At 41.4% G+C, this 15,475-nt stretch overlaps 1 protein-coding gene across 1 annotated transcript; it reads left to right on the top strand.

Moving 5' to 3' along the window:
* Window positions 1–6,095: 6,095 nt before the first annotated feature.
* rbp4l (retinol binding protein 4, like) lies at window positions 6,096–8,926 on the top strand. The gene is made up of 5 exons (XM_010877285.4): window positions 6,096–6,223; window positions 6,582–6,699; window positions 6,933–7,069; window positions 7,787–8,112; window positions 8,329–8,926. Exons 2-5 carry the CDS (start codon window positions 6,583–6,585, stop codon window positions 8,337–8,339), a joined length of 591 nt encoding a protein of 196 aa, XP_010875587.1. The 5' UTR covers window positions 6,096–6,223; window position 6,582; the 3' UTR covers window positions 8,340–8,926.
* The last annotated feature ends 6,549 nt before the right edge of the window (window positions 8,927–15,475 follow it).

The following is a 15,475-nucleotide window of genomic DNA, read 5'->3' as shown; positions in this document are numbered from 1 at the left end:
TAGGTTTGGAATCTTTGCATAACAACTCCTCCCGAAAGGTTTCTACTGATGAAATCGATTATTGGTAGATCCCTTTCCCTCTGCATGAGATCTTTTGGAACCCTGATGATAAAATGTGAATAATCTTTCCATCCTGACTATATTAAGGTCCCTTAACCATCTTATACAAAAGGTCAGCTGGATAATCTCCACATTAATAGATTCATACTATCAGATCTGCTGCCTGGGAGTGAGACAAGCCTGATGAGGGAGGTGTGTTTTTCTTTATGCAATGTATGTGCACATGTAGAGGCATGAGCATCATTCTGACTTTACTGATTAATCTTTACAAGTATTTGCTTATGAGTGCATATAAAACGTACACTGATCAACCATAACATTATGACCATTGACAGGTGAAGTGAATAACACTGATAATCTCGTTATCATGGCACCTGTCAGTGTGTGGGATAGATTAGGCAGCAAGGGAATGTTCTGTCCTCAAAGTTGATGTCTTAGAAGCAGGAAAAATGGGCAAGTGTAAGGATCTGAGCGACTTTGACAAGGGCCAAATTGTGATGGCTAGACAACTGGATCAGAGCATCTCCAAAACTGCAGCCCTTGTGGGGTGTTCCCGGTCTGCAGTGGTCAGTATCTATCAAAAGTGGTCAAAGGAAGGAAAAACGGTGAACAGGGTCATGGATGGCCATGGCTCACTGATGCACGTGGGGAATGAAGGCTGGCCCGTGTGGTCCGATCCAACAGACGAGCTACTGTAGCTCAAATTGCTGAAAAAGTTCATGCTGGTACTGATAGAAAGGTGTCAGAACACACAGTGCATCGCAATTTGTTATGTATGGGGCTGTGTAGCCACGGACCAGTCAGGGTGCCCATACTGACCCCTGTCCACTGCCGAAAGTGCCTACAATGGGCATGTAAGAATCAGAACTGGACCACGGAGCAATGGAAGAAGGTGGCCTGGTCTGGTGAATCACGTTTGGCCAGGTGCATGTGCATTGCTTACCTGGAGAGCATTATGTGGAGGCAGTGTGATGCTTTAGGCAATGTTCTGCTGGGAAACCATGGGTCCTGCCATTCATGTGGATGTTACTTGACATGTACCACCCACCTGAGAATTGTTGCAGACCATGTGCACCCTTTCATGGCAACAGTATTCCCTGATGGTATTGGCCTATATCAGCAGGATAATGCGCCCTGCCACAAAGCAAAAATTGTTCATCAAGGGTTTGAGGAACACAACAGCGAGTTCAAGGTGTTGACTTGGACTCCAAATTCCCCAGATCTCAATCCAATCGAGCATCTGTGGGATGTGCTGGATAAACAGGTCCGTTCCATGGAGGCCCCACCTCGCAACTTACAGGACTTAAAGGATCTGCTGCTAACGTCTTGGTGCCAGATACCACAGAACACCTTCAGAGGTCTAGTGGAGTCCATGCCTCAGGGCTGTTTTGGCGGTCCAAGGGGGACCTACATAATATTAGGCAGGTGGTCATCATGTTATGGCTGATCGGGGTATAATGCATAGTATACATTGTTCGTTGTTTAATAATGTGCTGGATATAACTGCTACTTCATTATAAATGTAATGTAAATGTAACAGTTTTTTGCTCACAAACTAGTGAAACTATTGGAACTATGAGTCAGTCAGTGAACGCGGCGAGCAGTAACACAGGAACTGTTAATCCCAAGGCCTCATTCATGCAAGCTACTTTCTACTAATGGAGATGTGGGATTTAACCAATTTACCCATATAATGTGTACCTTCATCTTTTGACTACTGAAAAACACTGCTGACAGGAGTGTCAGAAAGGCTTCTGTCTCAACTCCAAATGACCTAGAGTGCAGCTGCGCAGATCTCACAAACCTTCAAAAATGGCTCTACTGGCTGCCTGTTCAATATCGGAATCAAATTCAAGATTCTTCAGCACACCATTAAGGGCCTAATGAGTAAGGCAAACAAGAACACACACTAACCTATGTTCCACAGCACAGAGATTGCAATCAACAGACTCAAACAGCATAGAGAGCCCAGCCAAAACCCTGCATGAGTGACAGGATTTTCTCATCTTGGGAACTCCAAAAGTACTTGGTTAGTAACACAAGTTTTATCAAGCTCTGTATTCCTTTGAAATTATACAATCATAATTTTCATCTGTATTGGATGAACCATTTAGATTATACAACAAGTTTTGGACAAAGTTCCCCAATTTAAGGGTGACTAAAGTATTTGTGTCACAATAACATTATGTAGAATAAAGTAGGCATTTTTGTTACTTGTTTGCATATCTTTTGCATGCAGTGATGAATTCTGTGAACACAGACATCAACAGACCATGGGCCTTTTAATTTACAGACTTAGATTCAGATCAGGTGATTGACTTGGCCAGTCAAGAACCTTACACATTTTTGCCCTAAAAAGCTTCTTGGTAACTATGGCTGTGTATCTGGGGTTGTTGTCTTGTTTCATATTCAAGCACATTTAACTACATTTTGGCCATTTGGTTGTATCTGAGGAGACAAACTGTAATCACATCATCAATGAAGACAAATGAGCCAGTTCCAGTGGCAAACTTACATGCCATGACACCCCCTCCACCATATCTCACAGTTGAGGTGGTATTTCAGTTATTATTTTTCTCCAGACATTCCTCTTCCCATCACTTTATAACATGCTAATATTTGTCTAATCGGTTAAAACGTTTTTTTTCTAGAACAGGCACTCTTAAGTATTTTTAGGCCATCATGTTTTTTAGGCCAACAAGTGTTTTTGCACCTTGCAATCCAGCCTATGTAGTTTGATTGGTGAATTGGTCAGCGGATGATGGTGGCTGACACATCCACACCTACCTCCTGACGGCCCTTTTGTTATTTATTTATTTATTTATTTATTTATTTTTCTTCATTATGGAGAGCTTTTCTTGGTCATCAGCTGTAGAGGTTGTCTTTGGACTACCAGGTAATTTGCCATTGCTGAGCTAACCAGTTCTTTCTTCTTCTAATTTCCAAAGCAGTTCACTTTCATCTAATGTTTTGTCTGTGATCATTTTATTCTGATTTATCTTCCTAATGATGGTCAGCTTGACTTGAATTGGCACTTTTTTTGACAGACACCAACAACAGACTCCAAATGCAAAGCCCAGAATCAAGACTAGACATTAACGTTGCAACCAAAGACAACTGCATCATAAGAAACAGCTGTGATTCCAAATAGTTATTGTTATTAATACTATTATTAAGATTAATGATACTATCATATTTGTCCAACCATTGCAAGACTCAATGTTGCCTGTTTGTTGCCAATAGTCTGTTGACCCCTTGTGGTGTATTATCATTATCTATTTCTTGGCCCAAATCTCATCCTAGAGGTGCATTACTATAACAGAACACAAGATGGCAGCAGGTTCATTCTAGGGACCAAAGTTCACTTGGCTGACTCTACTGACCATGCTATTAAGATTCATATAATCAATATTATGTTCAAGCATTTTTATATTGAAAGGTCAATCTGCAGTAGAGTCTATCCTCTCGCCATGGTCCTCACTCGGAAAAGGGTGGCTTGCCCACTTCAGGTTGGTGGAGAGTGCCTGCCTCAAGTGGAGGAGTTTAAGTATCTAGGGGTCTTGTTCACGAGTGAGGGAAGGATGGAACGGGAGATTGACAGACGGATCGGTGCAGCTTCTGCAGTAATGCAGTCGATGTATCGGTCTGTCGTGGTGAAGAAAGAGCTGAGCCGCAAGGCGAAGCTCTCGATTTACCAGTCAATCTACATTCCTACTCTCACCTATGGTCATGAGCTTTGGGTCATGACCGAAAGGACAAGATCCCAGATACCGGCGGCCGAAATGAGCTTTCTCCGCAGGGTGGCCGGGCGATCCCTTAGAGATAGGGTGAGAAGCTCGGTCACCCGGGAGGAGCTCAGAGTAGAGCCGCTGCTCCTCCACATCGAGAGGGGTCAGCTGAGGTGGCTTGGGCATCTTTTTCGGATGCCTCCGGAACGCCTTCCTGGGAAGGTGTTCCGGTCCCGTCCCACCGGGAGGAGACCTCGGGGAAGATCTAGGACACACTGGAGGGACTATGTCTCCCGGCTGGCCTGGGAACGCCTCGGTGTCCCCCCGGAAGAGCTAGAGGAAGTGTCTGGGGAGAGGGAAGTCTGGGCATCCCTGATTAGACTGCTGCCCCCGCGACCCGGCCCCGGATAAGCGGAAGAAGATGGATGGATGGATGGAATCTGCAGTAGATAAATAAATCTTTGGACAACACATGGATTCATAAAGAACATAAATGCCTCCCGGCATTAACTCAACTGTTGTACTCCATCCCAGAAATATAAGTTCCGTTTTGACTTCATCCTGTGTAGAACTGTTCTTTAATCATCATGGATGGTTAGTCTTTGCTTCCACAGCTCTTTTCTAGAATTTCAGTGTTGACATGTCTCCAGCACTAAACCTTGGCTTACATTTTTTACAGAAACAGTGGTGGAGAGAATAGGTTGTTATTGTTTTGGCTACAGTGGCCACTTTAACCAGTACTTATTAGTACTATGCCATGTCGTCACCCTTTAACCAGTACTTATTAGGACCATTGCTTGTTCCCATTCTTTAAGCATTACACATTAGGACCATACATTCATTCGACATGTCAACAATAGTCAGCTAATGTGCACTCACTCTCAGCAGCTTTACCAATGGTAAAAAATGATACCGTACAATATTGTATGCTATAGTCAACAGAGACCAACGTGCAGACAATCTTCCATGAGGCTTAAGATTGAGCATGTGTTCACAGGCATAAATATAGTACAGGCATTAGCTTGGAGAACAACTGAAGAACTAATTAATGCCCACAGAGCTGTCCCAGAAATAGACAGTAACATTGCCTCAGAGTAGTGAACCGAATTCAGTACACAACATCAAATTAATTGATAATATAATAATATAGGGACAGAGTAATGGAGACGCTACTCTGTTGGGCCCGTTAGCCTCCCAGGCACAAGCCAATCTTGTTAATACACTATGACACCATCTGGTGGGTCTAGAGCCACACGTTGCCACTCCTCAGACCCAGGTGTCCTCAGGGGACACCGGCAGACAGATCCTGTCAGGTAGCACCAGGTGTTGTTGCAACTTGGACTGCATGCTGTACTGACAGACGAAAGCTGAACACAGACTGCATGGAGGCAGTACATGCTGGTGGTGGGAATTGGCGCCTTGTGTAAAAGTAGCTGTTAGGTAATAGATGTAAGGCTGTGGTGTCCAGGGCTCTCTCACATGGCACTTCTGTTACACAATATCACCAGCGTCAGCGGGTCAGAGTGGATTTCCCAGATGAGAAGAGTTGTGTAGAACATTTCAGCTGCACCAAGCCCAAGACCTGTCAATTTGTTAATTAACTAATTCATGGAATGACGGTCTAATCATATTGGCTAGGAAGAGCTCTATGGTGATGTGCAATGATGTATTGCTCTACCGCTTGTAGTGATGGACATTCCAAGTCTTTCTATTAAGCCTGCAGGTGGGGCTCTGTGGGGCTTCTGTTAACCTTAAAAAGCCAGCTCATTTGGATACCAGGGTAAAATGGATATTGGATATTAGTGTCAAATTATTAGAAATAACCCCAGAACCATGAAAATCTATCCAATGTAAAGTGAAGTTAGACCAGATTTATGTTAGATTGTAAAGCTATACCATCTATTGGGGATAACCATTGTTTTGGTTTAATTTGTTTTGTGTTAAAACACTTCATGACAACTGCTTATGTGAAAAGGGCTTTATAATATAAATTTGATTGATTTTGAGCAACAAAAAAAGAGTGCAAATGGAGGCATATGAACGGTTTGGTTGCGATTCAATTCTAAACATTAAGGTTATGGTGAAATTGTGAAAATGCGATTTTCGATTTAAATCCATTGTTATTCACCAAAAGCTTCTTGCCAGGAATGCACTACAAGTATTTATGTGTCTTGACAGTTACATAAAGCACTAATTGTTTTTACGGGAGGCAAGGGAGGGTTCAGAGGTGAAGCCAGATTACAGCCAGGATTTCACCAACCAGATTAACTCACGATATAAGCACCTTATTTACTTAGAAGTGAAAATAATCAGTAAGCGTGTCTGTGTTTGCCATATATAAAGGACCCATAAACACAAGAAACTTCACGACCTAACTGACAACAGTAAAGCCGAGATCACTGAATTCCTCTAACTGCTCACATTCACAAAGACAGGTAAGCTCCAGCGATTGGTGAATCCAGTGGTAAATATAATTTGTTAATGTAGTATGAATTGTGTTAAAATGGTACTAGCCTGTTAAGACTCAGTTTTGCCTGTGTAAAAATGGAAATTGGGCAGCTCATCTCATCGGACCATATAAACATGTAACAGAATGACCAAGGTTCCTTGGAGGAAAAAAATGAAAGTATTTTTTTTAATGTCTTTTCATTCCAGCGTATATGTAATATGCAACTACAGTGTTTCTATGATAAGCCACTTGTGTCTCTTGGAATCCACTGCATGTTCACTTACTGGACAGGAGAACATTTCAGTGTCTCTTGTCTGATCCCTGTTGTCTTTCCCTCTGTGCAGCATGGGGTCCTCAAAGCTGGCTCTCCTCATGGTTCTAATGTCCAGCGTGGAATATGCCTGGTCTGCCTCCTGCGTGGTCGACAGCTTCACAGTCAAGGAGAACTTTGAACCAAAGAGGGTGAGATTGGCTACAATATTTACATCATGGGTCACAACCCTAGACAGAAATGTAAAATGTGTCAGTTGGTAAACACGAGCGAATAAGCATGCATACAAGGATAATTACAACAAGGTATAACAGATGATAACAATGGCTGACCAAGCTGAGTCTGGAATCTCCATCTTTGTCTTGACGTGTATACCGTGATTGTGAACTGTTGTTTAAACTTTCTCTGGTTCTCTCTGTTGCAGTATGCTGGGAAGTGGTATGCCCTGCAGAAGAAGGACCCAGAGGGCTTGTTCCTCCAGGACAACATCTCTGCTGAGTACACTGTTGATGATGACGGCACCATGACTGCCTCCTCCAAGGGACGAGTCACCCTTTTTGGGTGAGTATCAAGTAGCACTTAAAGCATACAGAGACTGAGCTGGTTACACAATTTTACATATGGATGAGTTGTGTGGTAATGTGAGTTGTTCTAGGTTGTACGTTAAAATTACTATTTTTGTGTTGGCAGGCTCTGTGTTGCATGTTAATTTGAATGTTATTGTGTTAGCAGGTTCTAGTTTGGGTGTTAACAAAAGTGTTGTGGTCTGAAAATGTAAAATTTTTTGTGCTAATATGGGTGTTGTTGCGTTGACAGGTTCTGGGTCGTGTGCTAATATGGGTGTTGTTGCGTTGACAGGTTCTGGGTCGTGTGCTAATATGGGTGTTGTTGCGTTGACAGGTTCTGGGTCGTGTGCTAATATGGGTGTTGTTGCGTTGACAGGTTCTGGGTCGTGTGCTAATATGGGTGTTGTTGCGTTGACAGGTTCTGGGTCGTGTGCTAATATGGGTGTTGTTGCGTTGACAGGTTCTGGGTCGTGTGCTAATATGGGTGTTGTTGCGTTGACAGGTTCTGGGTCGTGGGCTAATATGGGTGTTGTTGCGTTGACAGGTTCTGGGTTGTGTGCTAATATGGGTGTTGTTGTGTTGACAGGTTCTGGGTCGTGGGCTAATATGGGTGTTGTTGTGTTGACAGGTTCTGGGTCGTGTGCTAATATGGGTGTTGTTGCGTTGACAGGTTCTGGGTCGTGTGCTAATATGGGTGTTGTTGCGTTGACAGGTTCTGGGTCGTGTGCGCTGACATGGCTGCCCAGTATACCGTGCCTAACCCCACCACGCCCGGCAAGATGTTCATGAACTACCAGGGACTGGCAAGCTACCTGTCCAGCGGAGGTGACAACTACTGGGTTATTGATACTGACTACGACAACTATGCCATCACCTACGCCTGCCGTACCCTGAAGGACGATGGAAGCTGTGAGGACGGTTATGCTCTCATCTTCTCCCGTAATCCCCGTGGCCTTCCACCAGCAATCCAGCGTGTTGTCCGTGCAAAACAGGAGGAGATCTGCATGGCGGGCCAGTTCCAGCCTGTCCTGCAGTCCGGTGAGTTGGATAAATGTTTGTGGGGACACTACAGTAAATACATATGAACAACATACAGATAACAGTAGAGATCCCTGATTCGTAAGTGATGGCTAAATGGGAAGAGTTCGGGTTCAAATAGAATTTAAAAGTCACAACTATCCACATTATGATCCAGCATAGAAACTGTCATATTGATGCTCCCTAACCAGATCTCCTCCCTATTTTCCTCTGCAGGAGCTTGCTAAGTCCTCAGCAGCCTAGCCTGAGCGGAATTCCTTAAAGGAGAGTTATGGTTCCTCACCCCAAAAGAAGTATATGCCAAGAGAAACTGTAATTCATGGTCCATTTTCCTTTAAACATCCATTACAAAATTTAGCAAACGTTAGTTAGCACTAGCTAAAAATGTATGTCAAACTCACCTTTAAGTAACACAAAATAAATGTTGTGTTGATTTTCTGTGATTTGGAGAATATGTTTCTACATGATCCCAGATTCCTTGGACTCTGATCGATTTTTAGCTAGAGGTTGCTAAAGTTAGCATTTTGTAAAGAAACATGAACCATTACCATTTTTCTTGGCCTACAGATCATGGTGAGGACCTATCTAATATCAAGTGGAAAACAAGTTAAATTCTTCTTTAAGAATGCCAATAGGCAGCCAGGGTTAATGGATGGATCCATAGCAGCACTGTAGAAATGAATAGACCATGTTGCGAGGTGGGTGGGAATAAATCCCCCACCGCCACCCATTGTCTCAAGGGAAGAGTTGCTCAAGTGGGTTGGTGTGTTAAGTGTGCGTGTGTCTTTGAAAATAAATATTTTTTTTTACAAGCCTTTGAGTTGTATGCATGTTTAAGACTGTGTAAAACTGTAACAATGATGACCGCGTTTTCAGGTACCTTGCAGATAAAGTTACGTGTTTAGGTTCACAAAAATCAATCTTTCCTGGATAATAGGTTTTCGGTGATGTTTGCACACAATGAGGTATAGAACTTTGTACCTTTTGGAGGTTCTGAGCTTTTGTAATTCTGCCCAGAGGTACAGAAATTACAGCAGCATCAGCAGAGCTCAAATAGGCTTTAAGGTCATATGATCCTGCTTAAAAGAATGGCCTCGACAAGAGGTCAGAGTTCAAATTTAGGATATGAACTTAAAGGGATAGATAATTGGTGATAGACCCTTTATTCAAAACAGTTCTGTCTGTTAATTTAATTTAGAGATGCAGCTTGCGATTTTGCAGATAACAAAATAATTTTTAAACCAATAATTTTGGGCTGGATGTATAATATGTTGTTTATTTGTGTATAATCTATAAGTAGAAACACAATCATACCTACATTTGCCATACATTCCCAGTTTAAAATTGAGTGGTTTTGATAACATGGGGCACATATCAGAAAATACATGACATATCAAACAATTCTTATTGCACTTTTTTTACAACCAGTGAAAAAGAATTGAGGACCAAATCTAGTTGACACTCTTATCCAAAGTGTTTTACAGTGGTTTATGCATACATTTTCTCATTCGTAAATAATAATTATAAGAGTTTTGAGGGGCATTATAATAATTAGTCCTACAGCTCTTAGCTTCAGACTTTGAAGAGATCATCTGTCCACACCACTACTACATCCCTTCCACATAGGATTAGTGGTCAATTTTACAGAGACATTTTTATCCCAGTCTTCTGAAAGGTGGGAGGGGTTTAACACAATCTATAAAATAACAAGCAAGCTTGATACCAGTTCCCATTTGTACATACATTTCAATATAAATTGAGCACTGCAGCACTTCCAAAGGTTTGGTGTTGACTATTAGCTTTTTTAGTATACCTTTTAGGAGCAAGTGTGATAATGTGCCAGTGCATGGACAATCAGCTATGACTGACATTGGCTTAGTGGTACCATGCTATAGTAGCTACTTGCTAAAATTAGTTGGCTAACTACTGGGAGCAGTAGTTTAACATACTGTATATTACACAGTTTGGTTTTGACTTTCCTCTTTAAGTCCACATTCAGAAACAGCAGTCAAGATATTATTGAAAGCCATATCTTCAATTAGAGGATAAAACACCTTTTTAATTAGCATAATTTAACCTCTAAGTGTCTGTTTGTGAAATCTGAAAATCCAGCAATAAAGCATCACGGCTAGAGTACATTTTTGCGACTGGTGATTGGGAAATCACCAAATAATAGTGAAATGAATGCCATTCAGCTTTCCCAACATAATACCCAATCATCCAATCAAGAACGAATGTAATGATTGAGCACGAGACTGTGTGATTAACCACTACACCACGGAGCTACACATTTGCCAGGTGTCAGTATAGCCTCTTGTCTCTATCCTGAACAAATCCTTTTGCCACTGGCCGTTTAAATAGTTAATTGGCCATTCGTGAATGACATTGATGCAGTTAAACTGACTAACGTTTCTTACTAAGTTTACCTCCACCCAGTGACGCCGACAGGGGGTGACAACCGTGAATGTGGTCCCGGGCCCAGGCCTGAGGGGGTTGGCTTACATATCATTTTTTATTTGTCAGTCAGTGATGTATTCAGTACTGTTGAGAAGGTTAACAGGTTTTAAACAGAAGAATTGCATTGATGAAGGGATTCCTGTTTTTTTTACTTTTTGCTGTTTTTTTTATACAGCATTATGATTAAACCCTTTTCTGTAAAAGATTTTTGTTCTACTAACAGCCAATCAATGATACCCTAACACCTACAGCTAATCAGAGTGATACCCTAACACCAACAGCCAATCAGGGTGATACCCTAAACACCAGTACAAACATAACTTTGTTAAAGCTGCACTAGATTTATTACTTTAGATTTAGATTTATTACTAAAAATTAAAATAAAGTTACGTGCTGGTGGAATGTCATTTTATCATTTCTGGAGCATGCCACTACATCCCAGCCAATTCCGTTCCAGCCAATCTCCTTCTGCGAGGCAGGCTTTCCTCCTTGGCATATTTTACCTGGATGATATTATACATAGCATAACTATGTTGTAAAGGGTGAGGTTGGCTTACTGTAAGAAACTATAATGGCGGCTAGAGACCAGGATGACAAACCGTCAGTTCATCCTCGTCTACTACAGCGTACACTACAAAAATAGCAAAGCGAAAGAAGGCTTAGACCAGCTCTCTGTAGCTAGCTACCAGAAACCCTAAGCTAACATTAGCAAGGCTAAGAAGAACGTTGTCAAACTCAGAGTTAGTGCATTTTTTTAAACTACAGTACTGTAGCTATCTGGCTAAAACATTGACACCATGCAACCAAAACTAGGAGCACAGAAATGGAAGGAGAAATCTAAAAGAGAATGTCCTAAATATATATGTAGCAGTTCAGTAATGGCTGATTGGGACTGAGAAGGTTATGAATTGAAAACATTAAAATGTTTATGACTTTTTGGACAGTCATTTAATTACAATTAATACATTTTTTGGCCCGTGGTTTGGGTCCTAAATGTCAAATTCTGTCCCGGGACCTGTCATTCCTGTAGGCATCCCTGCCTCCACCACAAATAGCGTCTATGTATGGAGTTTGCCACTGGCTGTTTTAACAGTGTGTTAGCCAGTAATAAGCTTCATCGGTATCTACTAACTTACTGGAATAGTCATAGGAATTTAGCAATTGCTAGCAAGTCTGCCAAAGCTATTTCATTTCATGGCATAATAACGTATTTTTCTTTCATGGCAAAACAACATACTTTTTTCTTTCATTTGTGAATGACATTTATAAAATAACTAACCACTACGCTATTTAACAAGGGTCAGTCAGTCAAACAGTCAGTAAGAGACTTTCGCTCTTCTTGGCCGGCTCCACTTACGCAGTCCACCAAAAAAGGGCCAGCATGGAAGGTGTCTCAGAGGTTTTTTCTCAGACTGATGTGATTATTCTCCACTCCATGGTGAGAGTAGAGAGATAAGAGGTGAGGTTGCCTGTCTGAACACTGGATTAGTCCTGATGAGAACACGTCTGGACAGCAGAAGCTATTTAATCACTGGCAACTATTTGGCGAGAGTGCACCTAAACAAAAAAGATACAAAACCACAAAAAAAGATGTACAGGGTACAGGCGTCATCTATAATATGTAAAACAAAATCTACACCTGCATTGGAACCGGGAGAGACACATGGAGCACATTTTATTTAAACAAACAGAGGAGGGCTAGTAAAGAAAAATAAATCCAAAACAGAAGACAAACCACTTTCCTGGGGTAGCTGTGGAATCTCTGGGCGAGCGTCTCAGTGGTGTTTTGGGACAAGAAATGCTTATACTCTTTCTACCCTTCTTGTCCTGGCTTGTTGGGGAAAAGGGGTGTTGCTGATGTGTGGTTTGGGGGTCTTAATTTAGGTTGCCTCCGGAAGGTTCTGGAACCTGCAAGCATACATATATAAATAAATATACACTCACCTAAAGGATTATTAGGAACACCATACTAATACTGTGTTTGACCCCCTTTCGCCTTCAGAACTGCCTTAATTCTATGTGGCATTGATTCAACAAGGTGCTGAAAGCATTCTTTAGAAATGTTGGCCCATATTGATAGGATAGCATCTTGCAGTTGATGGACATTTGTGGGGTGCACATCCAGGGCACGAAGCTCCCGTTCCACCACATCCCAAAGATGCTCTATTGGGTTGAGATCTGGTGACTGTGGGGGGCCATTTCAGTACAGTAAACTCATTGTCATGTTCAAGAAACCAATTTGAAATGATTCGAGCTTTGTGACATGGTGCATTATCCTGCTGGAAGTAGCCATCAGAGGTGGTCATAAAGGGATGGACATGGTCAGAAACAATGCTCTGGTAGGCCGTGGCATTTAAACCATGCCCAATTGGCACTAAGGGGCCTAAAGTGTGCCAAGAAAACATCCCCACACCATTACACCACCACCACCAGCCTGCACAGTGGTAACAAGGCATGATGGATCCATGTTCTCATTCTGTTTACGCCAAATTCTGACTCTACCATCTGAATGTCTCAACAGAAATCGAGACTCATCAGACTAGGCAACATTCTTCCAGTCTTCAACTGTCCAATTTTGGTGAGGCTTGTGCAAATTGTAGCCTCTTTTTCCTATTTGTAGTGGAGATGAGTGGTACCCGGTGGGGTCTTCTGCTGTTGTAGCCCATCCGCCTCAAGGTTGTGCGTGTTGTGCTTCACAAATGCTTTGCTGCATACCTCGGTTGTACGAGTGGTTATTTCAGTCAAAGTTGCTCTTCTATCAGCTTGAATCAGTCAGCCCATTCTCCTTTGACCTCTAGCATCAACAAGGCATTTTCGCCCACAGGACTGCCGCATACTGGATGTTTTTCCCTTTTCACACCATTCTTTGTAAACCCTAGAAATGGTTGTGCCTGAAAATCCCAGTAACTGAGCAGATTGTGAAATACTCAGACCGGCCTGTCTGGCACCAACCATGCCACGCTCAAAATTGTTTAAATCACCTTTCTTTCCCATTCTGACATTCAGTTTGGAGTTCAGGAGATTGTCTTGACCAGGACCACACCCCTAAATGCATTGAAGCAACTGCCATGTGATTGATTGATTAGAAAATTGCATTAATGAGAATTGAACAGGTGTTCCTAATAATCCTTTAGGTGAGTGTATATACGAAAACCTCTAAGGACAATAGATAAAAGTAGATTTAGATTCTAATTTAAAAATTGCTTTGGTGCTGGGATTTACCTTTATTGTTACATAATATCTTATTTTTATTGGACTGTTCAGCTAACTAAAATTATCATCCTTTTTACACTGTATAACTTTCATAAAAGACACCTTAACTGCTTATCAATCCCAAATAATAATCGTGACTTTGTTGTTATAGTGTGACTAGTTTGTTTTGAGTCTACTTTTGTGTTGTTGTTTTTGTATGGACACTACTGTAGTCCAGATGGTCACACTCACCAGTCTCCAGACGCCAGATTGCTTCTCCTCACAGGACGTCTTTGTAAGAAGCCATGGTTATAAGGGGGTTAGCTCCTCAGTTATTCTCCAGTAGTCTTGGCTGTGAGCTGGGAACTGGCGGAGACTCCTACAGTATGGTCCAGGTCAAGCTAGATCCAGACTAGGGCTGTTCTAAAAGCATCTTTCCCACACCAGCGGTTTTAACTTCTGAGCAAAGACCTCAGCTTTTGAACCCTGAGACCAATGGGGTAATGAAGGAAAAACTAAGTTTTTCCCATTCCCTTTGCACAACAGTTTACCACCTTTTGTACTGTAGGTGTAGGGAAGGTATAGGGACTGTTACTTTTCTACCTGAATCAATCTACCTATATATATTTTACCAGCCAATCACTGGATAATACCTCAGAGATTCTGTTAAAGCACTAGGTTGAGTTTAAAGTTGGATATCAAAAGTCAAAATACACATTATTTTCTGCCTTTTATTATTTCTGGGATTCATGAGAATGTCGTCATTACACATTATGACCTAAAAGCTTGAAGTTTAGAAATATGGCTAACCAAGCAAGTTCAGTAAATGTTTTCTAGCCGCAGTGTGCTTTCTCCACAGAAATTTCTGAGAATGTGAATCTAGCCCCTCTTTTGTGAACTCACTCATGAAATCTTTGTCTGGCAAAACAATACAGTAATAATTTACTTTAGTTAGGTATGCCAAAACAGATTCTTGGAATGATCATGCCTTTATTTTTTTTTTTTTATGTTTCTAAGTAATTCCCATTATATACTAAGTTGTTCAGCAAGATACCAAGTGGTTCATACAAGAGAATGGTCTAATTAGGCTTAATTTCTTATGCATTTGTGCTTATTATTGCCCAATGCAGGCATGCATAAAGCCAGAGCATTTCAGAGGCATAATAAGGATAATGGTGTGAAGTGATGCATGGATCATTATTCAGCTGGAGTAGATACAAAATGAAAAAGGTGCTGCCTTCTCCCCTCCTCCAATTTTGCTCAGGTACTTTTCAGCGAAAGCTCTGGGTATGCTCTGCTTAGAATAATTAGTTTTCCTTATAGCTAATATTTAATTTGCCTGTCCATCCAACATGAGTTTATATTTAGAATACATTTTTCTAACATAAGAAATATGTTACTTTAATTTGAAGGTCATAACTAATGTTTACCTAGAATATACATACCTTTATGCTACTATAAAATGTATTTTCTTTTTTGGGGATGGGGTAGAAATACCACAACATTTATTAATTGAATCCAGTTAAAATATCAGTGAATTTGTAAATACTGTAATAAAGGCCCAGTGGTGTAGTTGGGGATACAAACACATACTGTATGCCATATCTCTGATTGTTTTACAGTAGTGTAGTATACTGTGTGTTGTATCAATCAATAAACCTGATGAAACATAGCAGAATATCTAGCCTAAAATTGTGATTGACCAAGGACGGGC

Source organism: Esox lucius, chromosome 14 (assembly GCF_011004845.1).
Source record: "Esox lucius isolate fEsoLuc1 chromosome 14, fEsoLuc1.pri, whole genome shotgun sequence".
Classification (NCBI taxonomy): Eukaryota; Metazoa; Chordata; class Actinopteri; order Esociformes; family Esocidae; genus Esox; species Esox lucius.
The sequence above is the reverse complement of the archived record's forward strand: the minus strand, read 5'-3'. Positions and strand labels throughout refer to the sequence as shown.